Source organism: Acanthochromis polyacanthus, chromosome 2 (genome assembly GCF_021347895.1).
Source record: "Acanthochromis polyacanthus isolate Apoly-LR-REF ecotype Palm Island chromosome 2, KAUST_Apoly_ChrSc, whole genome shotgun sequence".
In the NCBI taxonomy this organism is placed as follows: Eukaryota; Metazoa; Chordata; class Actinopteri; family Pomacentridae; genus Acanthochromis; species Acanthochromis polyacanthus.
This window is the reverse complement of record NC_067114.1, coordinates 35,934,107-35,954,921: the sequence shown is the minus strand read 5'-3', so window position 1 is coordinate 35,954,921 and position 20,815 is coordinate 35,934,107. Positions and strand designations below refer to the sequence as shown.

Below are 20,815 nucleotides of genomic sequence, written 5' to 3'. Positions count from 1 at the left end.
CTTGTTATGTTGTGTCAACTGCTGCACTATAAAATGTGAATTGAAAACATAGTTTCTGCATTTATTGTGCAAGTATTTATACAGTGAAAATGAGAGGAAATGTGAATATTTACTTTGCAAGTCAATTTTGGTGTGTGCTCCTAAATTTTCTGCTTGTGCTCCTAAAATTTTAAGTTAGGGGCCACTGTGTTCCTAAGAAAAGAACTTAGTCTGGAGCCCTGGTATATACACAACCATTCAAAAGTTTGGGGTCACTCAGACAATTTCAAGTTTTCCATGAGAACTCACATTTTAAATCATGTGCTAACATAACTGCACAAGAGTTTTCTAATCACCAATTAGCCTTTCAACACAAACAGCTAATACAATGTACTATTAGAATGCAGGAGTGATGGTTGCTGGAAATGAGCCTCTATACCCACATTTTAAACGGTAGTGTATATACTATGTATATGATCATACTGATGACTATTTTGTATCTTACAGAGACACAATTACAATCATTCAGTCAGAAGCCTGGTTTTAAATCGGTGGCATATTCATTCTCAGACTGCCCAAAACTAAAGCCCTGGGGTGAAACGCATTAATAAGCCTGTTGGAAGAACAGCCAATAGAAATGTTTCAGATTCTCTTCTTCTTGATCACTGATCTGCCTCAGTCAAGATTGTTTCTATTCTCTCTTTTCCTTGTCACGCTTCACTTGTTCCCACCATTGTCTTTTCCCCAACCTTGAAGTTTACTATAGAGCTTCAGGAAAGTTATTAATAACAATTAATAATTAAATATTATACACACTTGAAAAAAGTACTAACTAGAACCTGGTGCAAAATTAGTAAGTTCAGTTTAACAATTATTAAGCAGTTTGTTTAAATATTTTGTACCATTTTCAGTTTAATTTGACTGAAATAATTTCCTTGTAATCATGGTACTAACTTGGGCCTAAAAAATGTATTTAAGTGGTACTACTGTTTGAGTACTACAGTCAGAATCATAGTACTGATGAGCCCCAGGCCAAGACTAACCATTCGCTGTCTGAAGTATCTAAAATACCTGCTCACATACACTATAATGAGTCCCTGTTCCTAATATGTAAGCCTCTGTCTGAAATTTATGTTGTCTCTACCAACAGCATGTAACTAGCCATCAGTAGAGTGTACACATACTGAACAAATACAACCACAAATCTATTTTCAATTCTCTCTTCCCCCTAGTAAACAGGAATCATTACACAAGCCACACTGAGCACTGGTGCTCTAAGTTATGAATTTAAATCCCATTAAAAACAAAACAATATCCAGGCCAGTATTTCTTTCTGAAATCTGAATTTCCCAGAGTGCAAACATGTTTTATGCCTTTTTGCAACTTAAAGAAAGAAGCCAACAGCTCCAATGCACAAAGATGTGTTCTTCATTAGTCTGGTCACTACTTCTCAAAAGAATTACTTGACTGTTTATTTTGGAAACGTATCAAAAAAACGTGCCAAATGCCCCTCACAATTTCATGGAGGTGCGAGAGACATGTTTGAATGCCGTGTTTTATCTGATTAATAATCAATTTACGGTGAAATAAAACAGACAAGCAGTTCACTCACAACTGACAAGCTGGAATCAATAAATATCTGACAGTTTTCCTTAATAAATGACTTGCAAATTGATCAATATCAGTCAGTATCAACGTAATTGTTAATTTCCAAACTGCAGTTTGAATCAAGAAGGATCTGATCAAAGAACAAATAAACAAAGCTAAGGATGCAATCAAGCATGGTCTGCTACTTTTCAGTCATTTTAGTTCTGTGTTCTGCACTTTGCTGTATTCAGTTCACGACCCTGAATTATATTTGTCCTCACAAAGCACGACACTTATTATGATTCACATGCTCTTACACCAATTGGATCTAAGTGACAGCCAGTTAGCGATAATCCTACAGTGACACAGCATTCCCACATCACTGTGTATCTGCTCTGAGGTCAATGTACCTGATCTACTGTCATGCCAGGGGACAACTGCAAAGCTGATCACAGATCAGTCAGTTCATTTTGTTCTCCTCTGGCTATAGCAGCAACAGCAGTCACGTGACTTAACTCGAACTCACTGTCATCACTGAGCAGAGGAGCTGCACGTAGCTCTCACTGCATGCTTCCATCAGACATCTGAATGATCATTAAATTACAACGAGCACAGCATGTAAAGGATTGCAATTAAAGGTTTAGGTTTGTCCCTGGTCAGGGGAGTTTTCTTTTCTTCCAAGCAAGATGTAAGACTCTCATCTGCAATGACTAACAGAATTTCATTCTTTGACCGAAAGAAACAGGAAGGAATTTTTGGTGCTCTCCAAATGCCCTCCTACTATCTGACAGGACTGTGTTTTCATCTATTGGTTTCTTATTCTAACACACTTCATGTCAACACTCTGTATGCAGCTAAAGTATTAATAACCAGACAATTCTTTATTTATATTTCCTTTTCATTTACATTGTCAATGAAGTGGCACAGAGCGTGAGGCAGAATATGGCTGACCTGTTTTCATATGCAGATCTCAGAAGCTTAGAGTCTCTGCCTTCCACACAAGAATAATTACTTTAGCACCATTTGTAAGTAATCATTTACACGAGCAGATTCAGTCTCAGCAACCAAATGTGGTGGCATCATGCCAGACTCCATTTAAACATTAATTCATTTATATTCCCTTTGCTTGAGTGGAAGCATGCATACCATTAGGCTGATATTTGGAACTTTGGTATCATCCCTTTTAATTACAGATTTTTGCAAAATAAATAAAATGTGCTGCTTCGGTTCTAATTTCAACAGTTCTCTCTCTCTCTGCAGTAACAAACAGGTAATTGACTTAAGAAGGCAGACAATGAAAGCTATTGATTTCAGAGTGGGACTAAGACCAACATTTGCAGAACAAAGGTTGAAAGGTGAGGTAACAGACACTGCTGAATGTTTAAAAAACACTGCAGACTTCAATAAGCATGTCTAGTGTATCTCAGGATCAGCTGTGCCTCTTAATGTGCAGCTAACTCTATCTGGAGTAACTTCAAGATCTTTCTGAAGTAATTTGAACTTTAACACTCTGTTCCAACTGACAGACATGTCTGTCTAGCTGACACGTCCACAAATCAGAACATGAGCTGCTTTCACGTGGCACAGGAGAGCATCTTAGCATCAAATGTCATCAGCCCTATCTCTACAGTACATACTCAGTCAAAACAATCCTTACTTGTAAAGAGGTCTGCTTATATAAATTCAGTAACAGCAATCCTTATTATGTAGGTAATCCAGTTATGACTGACAGGTTTTCCACTATCAAATGTTGTCAAGATAAAAGTTCTAATGTGCATCGGTTCTAGATATCAGTTACTGCCCTTTTCTTGGCTCCCAATAATCCCTAATCAGTCCCTAAAAAACAGATCAGTCAATCACTAACATCAAATTCTACCACAACAGCCAGCATGTGAATCACTGAGGACCACGTATCTGGATCAAAGTTAACTTTTTTTTATTCTTTTTTTTTACAGTGTGTCCTGGACTGAGTCAACATCATGAGCATGTTTTCTTTAACTTTAAATATTCTTCAAATTCGTGCCACTGCCTTCCATACTGGCCAGTTGTAGAATTGCACAGTGGCTCTAAAGGGATCGCGAAATATTTCATGTTTACTCCAGTATGTCAAGTCAAAAGGAACGCATACATCTTCGATCGGTATATTATTACACAGGCTACGGTTTGGCATTTTCATCTGTCTGTTAACAACTGAGGGCGAACATATCTAAAGCCTTTCTGTGCAATAAAGAACCAACAGGCGAAGAAGAGACAGACCCACACAGAAATGACTGTCCATGCCTGACAACAGATAGACATACAGGCTAACACATGAAGGGCAGAGATGTATGGCAACGATATGCAAAATAACCTTTTGTATCACCGGGTGGGGAAAGCTAGGGGTGACAGAAACGAACATTAAGCTAGCTTTACCGACACGAACAGGAGCAAAAACACGACAACAAACGGGCACAAATACCACTGTCACATAGCATCACATTCGTTTTCGTTTTAGAATGCATAAGTTGAACGCAAAACTGTGAAGGATAGCAGCGGTGTGCAGGTCGGCACTGTGGGGGAAGGGGATGGATGCTGGAGCCAGGCTTCGGCGGCCTGTCGCCGCTTAAGCCCTCTTCAGTCTGAACAAAACCCAGCTCCACGGTGTACGTTACAAATAACATTAGCAAACGGTGCGTCTCCGCCGACAGGCTGAACGGTGACTTACCGGATGGGTTGACCGCAGCGGGAGTTGCCATCTTCCTTTACGGAGAGAAATAACAAAACGGCGGCGATGGAGATGACGCACAATACGGCTGAGAGCCCCGTGAGAGAGCGTCGAAACTCCGCGGGATTGGCACGCGACGCTCGGTTTAACCCCCAATCTCACATCCGTTCACGCGCAGAAAAAAATACAGTGGATTCACACTGTGACACAGTTTCTGAGGAGAGTACGTACACGCATATATTATGTATCTTTAATGAAAAAATCTTCGACTTAATAACATGCAATATGTCTGAATGGTAACACCGCGAGATTTTCGGCTTGCTTGAATAAATTAATGTTCCACACAGAGAGGCTGGTGTGGTGATGGCTGTTGTGTATGGCGCTTTGAATGTCATGTTCCGTGTCGTTCTGGGGGAGCTGACCTTGTTGGGGTGAAGATTTTTTTTCACATTCTACTAATATTCGTTGTCCACTCAGACATTTATGCACTTAGTTTTGCACAATTCCTCTCTGTTAGTATTATATTGTGATTTTTTTAGGACTGGTGAATTAAGATAAGAAAGTGTTTTGAGGTTGTAACAGGTTGAGGTGGACTTTTTTCAGTTTCACTGTTGTAGGCATTTGGGTGGTTTAATTTGTATTCATCACAGTGTAAAGACTAATCATATGCTCAGTATGCAAACACTTCCCAGCAATATGGACAGAAACTAGCCATCAAACAAGGTATAGTGGACACAAAGTGCCATTTATTTTTTTATTTATTCATTTATTTTATCAGGAACCATGCAATTAACGTAGAACACATCTGATGTATTACATATATAGTGGATAACATTAAGCTAATTTTCAACTCCCATCCCAGAATGGGCTTTTCAGTAAAGGCAGTCATAGGAAAAACAGGACTATTAAAAACAGCACAGACAACATTATAAACGTGTAACCCTCTAACCACCCACACACACACACACACACACACACACACACACACACACACACACACACACACACACACAAACTCACACAATGCCACAATCCAGTCAGTCAGCCCTTATAGATGTCAGGCCATTAAAGGATAAGTATCGTCGAATTGTAAGGTACTTTAGTTAGTGTTACTTTACACCAGTGGGCTTCAGTGTTATCAAAATAACTGAACAATGTTCATGTAAAAAGCTTAAAACCTTTACATACATCTATACATCTTTAGTAAATTTTATGTATTCAAATGATCCATCAGTAAAGTAGTACCAACATGCTACAAACCCTTCGTATGGAGGGACAACAGGACTGTATATATGAGATTGATTCAAAATAATTTCATTCAGTGTATGGCAAGAAGGGGACATGTCACCTAAAGGATTCAAATACAGATACAGACACTAAACTGGGGTTCACTTTGGATTCACAGATGATATGTGACAGGATCAAATCATTGTTAGTTTGGATCTTCTTAAGAGATTTGTTGATAATAAGCAAAATCTAAAATATCATCAGACACATAGTTAAATGCAGGTTTAAACTTTACCCTAACTGATCCTAATCTTGGTTTTAAGCTTTGCCCTAAACTGGAAATCTCTTGGCATGTGCATCTTTGTACAAGTAAAGATGAACAACATAAAATTTTGTCATCTCTTTAATCTTTAAGGATTCTTTAGACCAGATACGCATTTCACTGAGGTATTGCACACCTTTAGTTGGCAGTTAAACAAATGTGGTGCCATACAGAATTGCTGCATTTTTCTGTAGACACACATGCAGCTGCACCACACAGGGAATGTGAGTGGAGAAGGAGCAGAGATGTGTACAGCACTCTGCTCTGCTCTGTCTTGTTGGTGGGGCTTCATATGCAGAGATGGGATGCTGCAGCCACCAGTGACTCGTTTTTTCTGCTTTCCACCGATCTGCTCTCATCATCTCATCTGGCCCCCCTTTATTCTGTCTTTCCATTAACCCGTCATCCTACCTCGACTTCATTCTTACCTCCTCCCTTTCGCCCCTCTCTTTCATGGCGGTTCCTCAGTGCAGTGGGGCTGTCCTACTTTCGGCAACTGTGCAGGATGTAGGGGAAGCAGGTAAGAAGCCCTAAGATTCCTGTCTCTGACCGTCTCTCTCTCTCTGTATTTGTCCTGCACAGGCAACAGTTCTCTGTTTAGTGGTGCGTGCTGTGATACGGGCTGGATGATTTCAATCAGAGATGCCTTGATGTGTCTGTCTGAGGTTTTTCTAGCAGCAATCTAAGAGGTTAATGTGCAGTGGAGTGTGAAGTTGTGTGTTAGTATAAGTGATTGTAATTGTAATTTTCAATTCTTGTTTCTTATGTCTAGCTACATCTGGATCTGATCAGTCAGATGTTCCTAAGTTGGAGAACAGTGCAGGGTGCTTATTTTAAAGTGTTATCTTCAGGCAACTTTCTGTTGATTGCTCAGTGCCACTGGGACCTTGGGAAACATTATTTTGCCAAATTGGAATGATTAGTTTATAGAAGGATGAATTACATTCAGAGCTGCTTTTGATCTATCGATATATTGTCCCAATGTCCTTAAAATGCGGATAAAAACAGTTTACAGTCCATGGCATTATGTTCAGTTGTCTGGCTTTGTGTTACCAACAGTCAGAGTCAGATGACTATAAATATTCAGTGACATAAAATGTACACTCCTTAATCATCGCTGCAATTTTTTTGTTTTAAGTTCACCAGCTAGCCTGCCTGCTGTTTAGGGAGTACATGAGACTTTTGTCAGTGGAAACATTTGTTGTTGTTGTGTTGGAAACAAGATTGGTGACAGCAATGAAACTGAACCAATCAGAAAAAATGTGGGCTGTAAAAAAGCTGGAGCTAAAAATGTGCTAAAGAGAGCGTATTCATTTTGGTAAGATGCATTGTTAAAAAAAAATCTGTTTCAAAACTGCAACTTTAAAGTCCGGTTAGGTTTACGCAAATTATATTAAATACTAATAAAGTATGTAGAAAATTCAATATCACAACCTGTGTTGATTCATGTATCCGAACAGCCCATTTTTATTTGAATTGAACAAGCAACACATTTTTTGAAGTGACAAAGATTCACAATTTCTATTGTGTAAACCATTATAAAATATTAATGCCCTCACCAAAAATAATGTAGTGTATACACAGCAAAAGAGGCCCTCTATGGGGGCGCGTACGTGTTCTGACTGTGTGCTGCACGCTGTTTTTACTGTAGGAATCCAATGAACATAATGGTTTTAAGCTCTGATTGTTCTTCAGTTAAAAGGTGGTGCTGGGGTTATTTTTTATAAGTATTTGTGAGACAATAACATGATCCAGGAAGTCGAGTTGAAGTAGCATATTAATGCAATAATGAATGAATGAAAAATAAATGATGGTCCAACTAAACGCAAACTGCATGGGATGGCATCTCGTTGCATGATGCTGTGGTAGCCATCCTGGTTCAATGTGCCTTCAGTTTTAAATAAATCCCCAACAGTGTCACCAGCAAAGCACCCCCACACCATCACGATTCACGCCTCCTCCTTCATGCTTCACGGTGGGAACCATGCATGTAGAGACCATCCGTTCACCTTTTCTGCGTCGCACAAAGACACGGCAGGTGGAACCAAAGATCTCAAATTTGGACTCATCAGACCAAAGCACAGATTTCCACTGGTCTAGTATCCATTCCTTGTGTTTCTTGGCCCAAACAAATATCTTATGCTTGTTTCTTTTCAACATGCACTAACCTCTCAAGCAACATCCTTGGCAATTTAGACACTGACAGCAGTCCTTCCCCACATGTATAGGTGTTTGCTCTCAGCAGCTTTCTCCATGGCAACAATAGCAATGGTGACAACTTGCGCCTTGACTTATCAGAGCTGTTTTGGCGGCGCAAGGGCTACCTACACAATATTAGGTTGGTTTTTAGGTTGTGGATGGTCGGTGTTTAGACTGGTGCTCTAACACACAGGTGTCTGAAATGCTAACATGATATACTCCCTTGACTGATACATGTTAGCTCAGTTTGCCTCAGAAATTAACTTGCTAAGGAAGAGAAGTGCCCTATCAGGGAGGGGAAGCGTTTCTCCCTCCACCCAGGCCATTAGAGCAAAATGAGAAAGAATGGTGTGCAGACCGGCTCTTCTCATCTGCTCTGCCACACACAGAGGCCATGGCAAATTATGTGACACAGATGATGAAAGAGCAAGTGGAGGGTAGACTGACTGGAAATGTGGTCAAAGAGAGCAGGGGATTTAGCTACCAGTACTGAAGGAGTATAATTTGGTCATTAATACTGGTGTTTTTGACCTGCCTACTGTGAACATCTGATTACTAGTGTGAAGGCTGCATTTGCATATAGAGATGTTTTCCATGTTGGTCAGTCAGCCTAAAAGATAAAGCCGAGTTAGACGGTTAATGTGGCTCTCAGCTAATTAATACAATAGTGAAAAGTGATCAGCATGCCCACTTTGCCAGCAGGAAGCAGAGCTGCAAACAATCAGAATGCCTCGCTGTCGCACATCAATGTAAAAGATCAGAAATGTTGTTCTTCATGAACACGGCTGATCAATTAAAGTATCAACACTAATGAAACAGGATTTAGCATCCTTTTTATACAGGCACAACACGAACATTGTTATCATAAATAATATAGATCATTATTACCTTTGAAAGTTGTTATGATGTGGATATCATTTACATATCTAGCAGACACAGAGAACCGCAGGCGTTTATGTTAAGTCATGTTTTTTGCCAGTTTTAATCCAAGTCGCATGTTTATGCTCCTTTCGGGCATCTCTGTTTTTGCCTCTGTCTGCTCTTGAGAAAAATGTCTGACTCTTTATCTGCTCTATGGTAGTTGCCAGTTAGTCTCTCACTGTGTCCGTCTAGCGTTTGGTTATGCACAGGTACCTCACAGTTAGCTTATAAAGGCTTTTTACTGCACGAACTGCAGGCTGCTGCTGCTCATGTCAGGCCTGAAACTAATTTCCTCATGTAGCACAAACCTATAACTCACTGGTAGTCTCCATTGCTGCTGAAAGATTTGAGCAGAATCCCAGCATTATGAAGCCCATTCATCAGTTTAATTAGGAGTTCATGGAAGAGCTATTGTCATTTATTACCCATGACACAAGAGGGGCTCCACTGCTCTTCTGATTTTTCTTCGTTTAGTGCATGCTATACATTACTACACCTGTCTTCTGTACACAATGCTTAAAACTGCTAGTACGAATGCAGCATGACTTACAGGAAGCTATGGAAAGGCTGAAGGATATATTTTCATGAGTAAAATGTCACAGAAATATTTGTAGCACTATTAGTTAACTGCATTTTCTTCAAAATCGCATTGCACAAATAAATGGCCACATTTATTCTAAATTGTAAATACTAAATACTGTATGTATTTTATAATAACTCTGTAGATCTCATCAAATTTAAGTACTGCTAGTTTCCATTTTTCTATTGCCATTATGATGACAATAGACTTACTATCACAGTGTTTTGAGGACAACTAAAAACCTTTGTGTTGATGGTATCTACATCAGTTTGTTCAGCTTTGGTGCACTGAGGTGGACAAACCTTCTCTCTTTCTTCATCCATTCTTATGAAGAAGAGCAATGCCAGATGTATCCATCTGCTGGGTGAGAATAACCTGGAGAATGTCTTAAGTATCAGTCTCATCGCAGCAATGACAGAGGACTGGATCCACCTCCATCTGCAGTATCCAGACCTGAAGATCATCTTCTCTGGCATCACCCAGTGGGGCAGGTGGAAGGCTGGTGCCAATGAAGGTAAGACTGACAGCCCTCAGATGTTTGTGAAGAGTTTATGGCTACAAATGTTCATTGTTTACAGCATCTTTATGAGTCACCCTCAGGTAAGGTTTTACACTCCCAGGCTACTTTTACACAATGCAGTGCATTTCAGCTGAAAAAGGATAGTGACACTAAAGTACTTTTGTCTGACAGTTTGTTTGCAGTGGAAGTTGAATTTTAATAGACTGTATTAGTCCCAAATGTTACCTACTGTATAGTGTCATATCTGATTTAATCAATGATATTAATGTTAATATAGTATGTCTTGAACACATATAGCCATAACACCATTTAATCTGAACAGTTAGGATCTACTTTGTTTTCTCCACCCTCTCCCATTTCCACTGTGTTATTCCCTTGCACCCCAGTCCTACCAGTCCTACCACTGCTTGGTCTTGTTGCGGTGCACCAAGAGCAGCACTTATTCAGAATTTGCTACTGGGGCAACTTAACATTCAAATCCTTTTATTCAGGCTACAACCCTTTCACAATGACATAAGGAAACCAAGAAAGGGAGACTTAAATAGATTTTCAAGCAGCTTCTTAATCCAACTTGTGAGTCTGCCACCTACGAACTCACCAACACCCAGGCAGTTATGTCGGATAATGACTCCTGGATTTTTTTTGCACCTTTCCTTTATTGTTTATGGACTGCTTCAATAGCTTAAGCAACTTTGCATTACAGCCAACCTACAGACTGTTGCACAATGCTTCCTTCTGGCACTTGGCAGTTACATGCCTCGTCCCATCACATACATTAGCGATGCTCCCTCAAGCAAATAAGTTGTGCCACTCCCATTTAGCTCCAGCTCAGCTGCATTCTTTTTCTTACTTCCACATTATTATTTAAAGTGTGTTGACATTATCCTGATGCACTGGGAAAACACATTTGACTCACCTACTAATTCTAAAAAATGGACCTGTTATCTGACAAGAGACTCACATATCCAAATTCAAATTGTTTCTTAAATCCCCAAACAACTGTGAACGATTTCAGTCATGAAGTCATTATGAGATAGATGGGTTCTTAATCAGCTAAGGGGCTTTTTTTTTAATGTGTTTGTTTATTTGTTTGATTGAGATTACAAGAGGTGAAAAGAAATCCACAATAGAACAAAAGTAGTTGCGGTAGAAATACATTTGACTGCTCACCATAGACCAATCAGCCACAATATTAAAACCACTGACAGGTGAAATGAACAACACTGATCATTCCTGTAATACAATGTTCTGCTGGGGAATGTTGAATCCTAACATATGAATGGTACTTTGAGACCTACCGCTTAAACATTGTTCTGAACCAAGCACACTCCCGGTTACAACTACACTCACAGTGATCTCCTCCAGTAGGACATTATCCCCTGCTACACAACAAAAGCTGCACAGGCGCAGCTCAAGAAACACAAAGAGCCCAAGGTTTTGCTTCATCCTCCAAACTCTCCATAGTCCAATCCCACTGAGCGTCTGTGGGATGCAAGTCTAATCCACAAAGGCCGCAACCCACAGAACACAAGGAACCAAAGGATCCGGTGCTGATATCCAGGGGCCACACAGGCAGGTTATTTTAATGTTGTGGCTGTTTAAAGTATTCCGTATATCAGGCACTCAGTAGTGTACTCAGTTAAGAGATACCGTGAATTCTCTAACTCACTTCACATCATCATTTTGCGCTTGAGTTATCCAACTATAATTGAAGGGTTAGAAGCAGAGTGGTCTAACAAACGTGCTGTAGTTTTTGAGAAAAACGGGTTCAACGTTTTGTGTTTTCAGGAGTGGTCTAACATTCAAAGCACCACTGCAATTCTGTATTTGGGTTGTGGGTTAGACCACTTTTCCACTAAAATCTAGACCATAAAGTATTACAGAAATTATACAAAATTCAGTTTGGATTTTTGTGGGTTAAACCACTCTGCTTCTAACCTCCTTAAAAAAATGGAGTGATTTGTTTGCAGAAATGTTAGCAGAAACCTTCTCATTTGCACTGTGTGCTACTGTGTATCTTTCATCAAAGGGCAGTGCCACAAAGCAAGTTTGACATCCTCAAGCTTTCTTTGTAAGCTTAACAAAACCTCAATTTAGAGAAAACAGATATCAATCAGAGGTAAAGGGTATTATGACACATTGATGAGGGCACTTTAGTGCATCATGTGACTTTTCTTCTACATGTAATGAGCCAATATTGTGCCACCCCTTTCAGTCAGAGGAGCAGGTTGTTAGAGTGGAGAACAAAGAAAAATGTAAGCAATTACGATGGTAAACAGTGTAACTTCTACAAACTTCTACAATGGTGGTAAACCATTATCCTGTTTTCATATATTTATTTTAGTGATCAGTGCAGCTGCTTATTGACTGAATAATTTCTGTAATGAATCCAACAGACTAGTCTATTTTAAACTGTTGTGTTAGCTGGAGTAGCAACAGTAGGGGGTCAGTCAACTCGGCCCCATACCAAGTCGGCCCCTAGTCTACTCGGCCCCATTATGACAGCAATTACAGGCAGTTTTTGCAGTTATTGCAGTGACTGCAGTTGTTGCAGATAATGATTGTATTGTTAGTAATACAGGGCTATTATGACAGCAATTACGGCCCCATTATTACAGCAATTACAGGCAGTTTTTGCAGTTGTTGCAGATAATGATTGTATTGTTATATACTGATGTATGTAATGAACTGATATAATGGTAAATGGTCTCTGTTGTTCATATTATAATTCAAGCCGGGAGTAACATACAAAGTTCTGGCCAATTGGATTAAATTAATTAATAAGCTGGCACCTATTCACTGACAGTCAACACTGGCCTCAATTGTGTTTGTGATAAGAGGCCGAGTTTGCATGGGGCCGACTTGACTATGGGTCGACTTGGTCGGGGCCGACTTGACTGTGAACCGCAACAGTATAACAACATATTATTGCATTATGTGCATCACCAACTGAATACATGTAGGTTCCATTGGCAATGCAAAACATCCTGTGTGCAAAGCTGTAGGCCCATTCAGGATTGTTAGTGGATTACAGATGTGATGCAGTCCCTCAGATGAGAACCTGTGTTGCTCATAACAAATCAGTTTCTGAGCAGATGAGTTCTGCAGCATCATTTACCATCGTGATCTGGTAGGTACCTTTGTGACACTGAAAACTCTGACTTTCGGCTCAAAATACATGCGAACCCTTTCGTCTCGCTTCGTAGGACAGGCCTCTGCCTCTTACTCAGAGGTCTTCTATGAGTTTTCTGATTTTTTTTTTAATCTGATTTAGTGCTCAGTGCAGATACAATAAATGCAGTGGGTGACTGCAGCATTCATGTGGATGATGAAAACCATAGCCACAGCACAGCATTTAATTAATTATTAAACTCAATTGGCTTTTCTCAAAATATAGATTAACTTTTCACTTTCAGTCACAGCCACAGTCACTTGCACTGACATATGGCATGAAGAACTGAACATTTAATAGTGTTTGGTCAGGCCATTTTTAATCTTCTGATGCAAAACAAATTAACAACCCTTATAGGTCAATGTGATCTCAAATTGACCAGGCTGATTTTCAGTATTTTCTCACACATAACTGAATGTTTCATTAAAATATATTTGAAGCAAAAATTTGTCATCACCCGGAATTGTCAAATGACATGCATTTAAAATAGTATTTAATCTTATTATTAGGTGAAGAAAAACACTAGAACTCGCTCTTGAGAACAAAAAGAATTGCCTAAGCACACAATCCCAGCTAGGTTAAATAAGGTATGGTGTGCTGAATGTGTGACTTTGGCTGGCTGGGATGTTGGATCACACTGAAAATTCTTCAGCTATTGAAAGAAAAGTTTGTCAGCAGCTAAAAGAAATCAAGTTGGCTGTGTCAGTGACTTCTTTTCAACTCATTATATTGAAAAATCATATATTTCAAACAATGATGAAGATGCTAATAACACTAATAATGCTGGAATAGAGTTTCTCAAATGAAACAACCAACATGCCCTTTGCTCAGTGGTTCATGATGACATGCATGCAGTCAAATCATTACCTTGTGCATTGTTCTTAAGCATAATGTGACTAAATTAGGCCTTTTTTTCTGTCCACCCACATTTCTCTGTCTGCTTTAAGTCCAAATATAACCATTTACGCCCTCTCTATCTGCAGATGGGTCTTCAGAATGGTAGCAGGATATGAGGGCGTGTCTAAGGAGAACAGCAGTAGACAACAGTCATGGAAGTGGAGGGCACTGCGGAGCCAGCTTTCGTGGACGTGGACCAGGGCTTGACTTTGGCCTACATTGCCTTCCTCTGCCTGCTACTGCTGGCCATGATCATCCGCTGTGCTAAGGTCATAATGGACCCATACAGTGCAATCCCTACCTCCACATGGGAGGAACAGCTCTTAGATGACTAACATGTCAGAAGCCACCCATGACAAGGCCACCAAAAGGAAAAGGAAGGTTCTTCATGGATTCTGTATTGTGGTAGTGCAATCCATTCCATTTCACAGGCTGTAAATGACAAGCAAGTAAAATGGTAAATCAACATGAATGTTATTCTTTGTGTATAACTTTAGAGAATTTCAATTTTTCTAAAATGTTGATGCACTTCAGGGTTCCAGTCTTTGAGACAGAAGATACTTTGTCTAGAAGGGATTCTGTCTGCCCAGAAAGCCATTGATGGGGTGATACAATCCCAAAAAAAGCACATAAACTTGGTTGTTTGTACCTAGAGATGTCTTCATGAGCCCTGTGGCAATCATACATTCCTGTTGGCTGACCAAACACAATCAGTAAAAGCAACTGGACAGCAGCCTTGACTGACTGCACTCTCCCTTTACTGTCTGGAATTACAAATTGGCAGGCAATGATGTAGGTCACAAAACATATAAGGTACCAAGGAAATATCAACAGGATTTGCATTTACAACTTGTGTAGATGTGGAAAATAATATAAAAACTCGATGTGCCAGTTTTCTAGTCATGGGGAGTCACATTGTTGAGTTTCTGCTTTCTGTGGCTCTGAAGAAGTTTTGTCAAGATTGGGGAGAGACTACAACCTTGAGATGGCAACTTTATCACAGAACCCACCGGTGTTTTTCATGGAGGATGGAAACATCAAAAGACATTGCCAAATTACATTAAGGGAAGAGTAAGATCCCAGGAGTTTAAGCTTCATCCTCATGAGGGATTAAGACAGGATATGGGCTTCTGTACTTTAGAAGTTCCTCAACCTATGGAAGCAGAATACCAAAATTCTGGAGTGTCCTTTTAATTATGCAGAGAGGTCTTTGTGTATTCCTTTAACTGCAAGACACAAATAGAGATTTTGTATGTTTTATAAATACTTTTAATGGGTATTTGCTTGAGACTATGCCCAGTGAGCATTACTGCTCGGACAGTCTGTAGGCATTTAGCCTTTACAGTAGCAGTTATGCTTGGTTTTGTTTTACTGCCACAGCATGTCTTCTCCTGTTGCTGAGCAAAATGTACACAAGTGCACATCAAGAAAACTATAATGCAGGCATCCAATGCTTAGCAGTGTTATGGCTCAGGTTTGTAACAAACAACACTACTTAATTCCTAATTCTGCCTTATTTGCTTTGGTTGTCTCAGTCTTTAAAAAAGCTTGATGTTCGTGTTGCTTTTAATTGCATATGTGCCTGACTTGTGTATCTGCATTGATGGTATTTATCTTTTTTGACATAATTGTCATTTGCATGGTATGAAGTGCCTATGCTTACAGTAAACAGCAGAGCGATGTAGTCTAGCGCTAAGTCCCTTTATCTTAAATTCTTTGGAAAAATGAACAGTTGGATGTAAAAACAGCACACTGTGTTTCTCCTCATGCAGAAGAGTTTAATAACTGTGCTTCTCATTCATAGCATTTGTTTCGATGTCTCGCTATGGGATATGCCCCCTGCGTTTATCTCATTATGCCAATCCTGACTGGCTGGTGATCACGACGCCTGCATCAGGTGGAGCCACCTACCCTTAAGTAGCCTGCACTACTATGCAGCATCACTCAAACACCTCTTCTCACTCTGTGTAGCAAATCTCAACTTTGTATGTGGCAGCTAGCTGAACAGTTCATATATTGGAGCTAACTTGGCTTGGCTCTGTTGCCGAATGCTAGCTGGCACACCTGTGACCATCCTGCCCTCACCATAGCAAGAGACACTCAACCAGCCACGCCAGCTTCGCTTCTGGAAGACGTACTGGAGTTGGATTATGAGGGTAACGATGAAAATACCTGGGAACTCCTCATATCCGAGGAGGACGAGGGTGAGGAGGACATCCTCATCCTCAGTTTGCCATATGAGGTGCTGTGGCTGCCTTCAAGGATGAGGAGGGAGGCGCGCCCACTTCCTCCTCCACCAGTATGAATATGAAGTCTATGTGCAAATGCGTTGCATCCCGGCTGAACATGCCTTGGGGTAATAACAGAGACCACCAAATCCTGCCTTCCCCCATGGAGCCGTGAACCCCACGCTGCCATCCAAAGCAAACCGCTTCCAGTCCACTGTGACGAAGTCAGCCTACAGGGCAGCAGCGCTGACTGTCAGAGTGCTGAATATCTCTTCCATGTTCACAGTATACCAAACCTGACCCAGCGGTGTGGGGCGAGATTACCGTGATAATGGACATCTGCCTCCATGCACAGCATGGGCAGTCCAAGCCATGGGTACATCTCTGGGAATGGTGGTGTTGCAGGAAAGAGCCAGATGGCTCAACCTGGCCAACTTATCTGACAGAGAGAAGGAGGACATTTTGAACTTGCCAATCATACCAGACGGCATCTTTGGCTCCACTCTCATCTCAATGCTGTAGCGTTACGAGGCGAAAAAGGAGGACTAAGTTCTCCAGCTCTGAGCTGAGCCCACACCTGCCCCAACCCCACACAACAGACTTTAGCACAGGCTAGGACACGACCTCCGTTCGCTCAGTTCAAAATCCTGAAGCAGCCTAAAGCCCATCCTGCCCCTAGTGCTCAAGACTGGAAGTGAAGACCGACTGGCCCAGAAATGCCCCCATGATGACAGCAGGTCTGCCAGTACAGACCGCGCAGACCTGCTGTGCTGGTGATTGATCTGAGTACGGGAGTTTCCATATCCCATAATGAGACATCAAAATGAATGCTAGGAATGAGAACAATAGGTTACTTGCGTAACCCCAGTTCTCACAGTAGCATGAGTGAGATGTCTCACCAGACAGCCCTTCTTACTCGGCAAAGTGAGAAGAGGTGCTTATTTGAGTGGTGCTGTATGTTAGAGCAGTCTACTTAAAGGTTGGTGGTGATCACCAGCCAGTCAGGACTGGCATAATGAGATGAATGCTTCAGAGGCATAGGCAGGGGGCGTATCCCATAGTGAGACATCTCACTCATGCTACCCTGAGAACCGGGGCTACGCAAGTAGCCTATAGCTTTTATTTCCCAGGGATCTCAGATATCTTGAAAACAGCAAAGGTGGTCACAGGGGTGAGTTTGGAAGCCAGCTTTTTACTGGCATGACTATGGGGAGGTTATAAAATAACTGTTAATTAAGCTGCATGAGGCAAAGCACCCTATACAGTCTACTACAACAGAGTGAGGAACATCTATCAGATAGGACTGAGTTACATTCTGGCTCTCCTGTCTTTTCTATGCTATTTTTGTTCTCTGTGTATTTTTGGCTTGAGTAACTCTCTATTCTAAAGCTTGAAATTCATCAAGAATGTCTATAAATGTCTATGTTTACTGACAGTTTGCATTTCATCAACCTTTATTTAATTTAATCTATTTACACTTTGTTTCGAGTTATTCTGCATATGCTGTTTTTGTTCATTTTTCCTAAATAGCCAGTACAAATGATGGTCGGTCCATTTTTTTAATCCTCAATTATTATATTATAATCAGGGTTTTCTTAAACAAAAGTTCAGATGATGACAACAGTATTTGTTTTTAAATATCTCAAAATGCAGTGTTCCAAATTATTAAGCACAACAGAGTTTCAAAGCATTCAATAGGTTATAAAGAACAGAAAATGGAAATCTGTTATATTTTCTGTATTAAGGGATATTTTTTCTCAAAATAAATGCGCTTTCAATCAAAAACATCTTTATAGGTCAAGTTACATGTTAACATAGGAACCTTTCTTGGATATCACCTTCACAACTTCCCTACTTATTGAACTTGTGAGTCCATATATAGTTTCTTCCTGGATTTAATTTGCGTATGCCAGAATTGCCTTCCGGAGGTTTAGTGCTGACAAACAACAAAACTAGCTGTGGCAAACTGTGGTAAGAAGTGACTTTGCTGATCAGTGGTGGTTAATAAAGGCAGGAGGCGATGGCTGATGGCAAATATTATAGACATGAACTGCACATTAAAAATTTGCTCTGGATGATTGCAAAGAAAGAATATAAAATAGATTTGCTTATGTGGGGCAGTAACTGTTGCAAGGGGCAAACCTGTCATCTTAAAAAAAAAAAGCAGCCTCATGACATCAGAGGACAGAAATGAAGAGAAAATATGCATTTAAACATTTGTCTGCATATTATGGACACATTTAGATGTACATATACAAGTGCTAAATATATTAAAGTACAAAGAACCACCCCAAAGCAGATTCACCTGTTTAGAACATGTGATTCTGTCACAGAAAAACAATGGAAATTTGATTCAGTGTGTATCCATGAGGAACAGTTTGCCAACCATGAGGCTTTTTTCATCAGCTGCCTTCTATAATGAGCTAAATGGTAGAAAAAATGTAAATCTTCTAATAGTCAAGGGCATATTGTGCACACTCAAACATCCACAGGGCATTGAAGGTCAAGTTCAAGATACATACAGTATGATAATGCTTGTGACTGTACATTGTGAGAATGTAAAACAGTGATCTCATTTGACTTGACAATTAAACTGTGTCCTGTTTCTCTCTTGCCTTTAACCTTGGCTGTGTGCTGACAGCATTCTTTGTGCTTCATCTCTTTTTCTGTGAAAAGGACTTGCCTCTTATGTTAAACAGCCTTATCGGGGCACAGGGCAACGTTTAAAGCATTTAGTATGCATCTTAGTGTGTGACTCTTGCTTACGTCTCTCTGGCATTTACATCGGAGGTGTTTATTAATAGGTAAAGATGTTACTGTTCTACATTTTTAAAAAAGATATTTTCAAATCAGTTTAATTAAATTGATTTATTTAATTTCAGGTAGCCTCTGGGTTTGAACTTTTGGTCAGATGGGGCTTCGTTGCATGTTGTTGCCCTGTCAATGTGGGAATTCTCTGTATCTCTGGCTTTCTCCCACAGTCCAAAGGCATGCATGGTAGGTTGACTGGTGATTCTAAATTGGGGGGGTTGGAACATGGTTGTTTGTCTCCTTGTGTGAGCCATGCGACAGACTGGTCACCTAACCAGGGTACACTCTGCCTTCACCAGATGTCAGCTGGACAGACTCCAACACCCTGCGGTCCTCTGCAGGAAACAGTGGGAATAGCTGATGGATGAATTCAAGCAGTGTTTAAGTATTAGTGTATTTCCAGAAATATCAATTTTAGATTTATCTGTTAAATGTGGATATCCTCTAATATACAAATTCAGTATATTTAGGTAAAAACAAAACATTAGAATAATTGTTCTACTGAAACACTTTGAATGGACTTGAAACAACAATAGAGCTGTGACACTAGATAGGTCATTCCAGAATTGGATGAGGATTGGGCTTCCAAATTTTTTGAAAAATTACCTTCTCTTTTACAATTTTCTGCTCCTTATTCATCAATAATAGGTAATAAACAATCAAAGGCTTCATAGGCTCAGCTTACACACCAATGGCACCATTTTTATTCCATGTTTAATTTGTTGTTTGCTAACCCTACTCCAATCACAGTAACAGGGTTGCTAATCCATGCTAATGTTAGCTTTTTCTCAGCAGTAGAAGCTAGATATTTAGCTAGCTGTTTCTGCTGACCAAGAGGACAAACTGACTGATGGAAAAAGTAATGAAAAAGGTAAATCCTTATAATATGCATAACAGGATTGCAGGAGGGAGAGTGAGACATTCAGTCAATCTGATAATGTTATGAAAATATGAAAAATAGAAGAGAGAACATAGCTTCGCTTTACCAATTTATTTGGAAAACTGTTTGATGATGTTAATTACAGTGTATCATGTGATTCACTGTGATCTTCTAACTGCTAAAAAGGTTATGGTAGCAGGGTTGCACGAAAAAACGAAAAAACGAACCGTTTCCTGTTTTTTTGTTTTTTGCTCAAAACGAAAAAACGAAAAAACGGCTTGTTTTTTTGTTTCTGCTTGTGTGTTTTACAGCCGGGAATCAAACGGATAAAACGTACCTTGTCCTTGTCCGTTGCATGTTAGTGGACACACGTTCCATGCATAATAATTATTCTTTAAAATATGTTGATTAAATTTTTTTTCCAACAATTACAAGAGACATCAATGAAAAAATAATACCAAAAACAAGATATTTAAATTTTATTTTAACTGTTTTATTTGCAATTCAATTTAGTCATTAGGGGGTTGGGACAAGGGAAAAATGGCAATTTAGGGCGAACTCCAGACTTATTTTGAATTTTAAAAATATTTTCAGACATTGTTTTCTCCTAGATTTTTTTTATAGCTGGGCCAAAACAAATTTACACAACTTCATGTTTTAGTATTTTGTACATGGATTGTTTGAAATTTGATGAGTGGGACGTAAAGTGTCCTCCAATTCTGGAGTGACCCAGATCATGTTGCCTGTTTCAAACATACTTTTACCACACACCATTCAGAATGTTGACA

General features: G+C 39.9%; 2 protein-coding genes across 3 annotated transcripts in view; one reads left to right on the top strand and one right to left on the bottom strand.

Moving 5' to 3' along the window:
• arnt2 (aryl-hydrocarbon receptor nuclear translocator 2) overlaps positions 1-4,581 on the bottom strand; it is a 61,979-nt gene extending 57,398 nt beyond the window's left edge. The window contains exon 1 of one of the 2 annotated variants that reach the window (XM_022210396.2): positions 4,271-4,581. In XM_022210396.2, coding sequence (XP_022066088.1) covers positions 4,271-4,301 — 31 coding nt within the window. In that variant the 5' untranslated portion in view covers positions 4,302-4,581. The remainder of the gene's footprint in view (positions 1-4,270) is intronic. The other variant, XM_022210397.2, reaches the window with a different exon arrangement.
• A 1,363-nt stretch (positions 4,582-5,944) lies between these two features.
• Positions 5,945-18,957, top strand: LOC110962455 (cortexin domain-containing 1-like). The gene is made up of 3 exons (XM_022210401.2): positions 5,945-6,339; positions 9,853-10,033; positions 14,195-18,957. The coding sequence occupies exon 3, from the start codon at positions 14,261-14,263 to the stop codon at positions 14,441-14,443; it is 183 nt and encodes a 60-aa protein (XP_022066093.1). The 5' UTR covers positions 5,945-6,339; positions 9,853-10,033; positions 14,195-14,260; the 3' UTR covers positions 14,444-18,957.
• Positions 18,958-20,815: the final 1,858 nt, after the last annotated feature.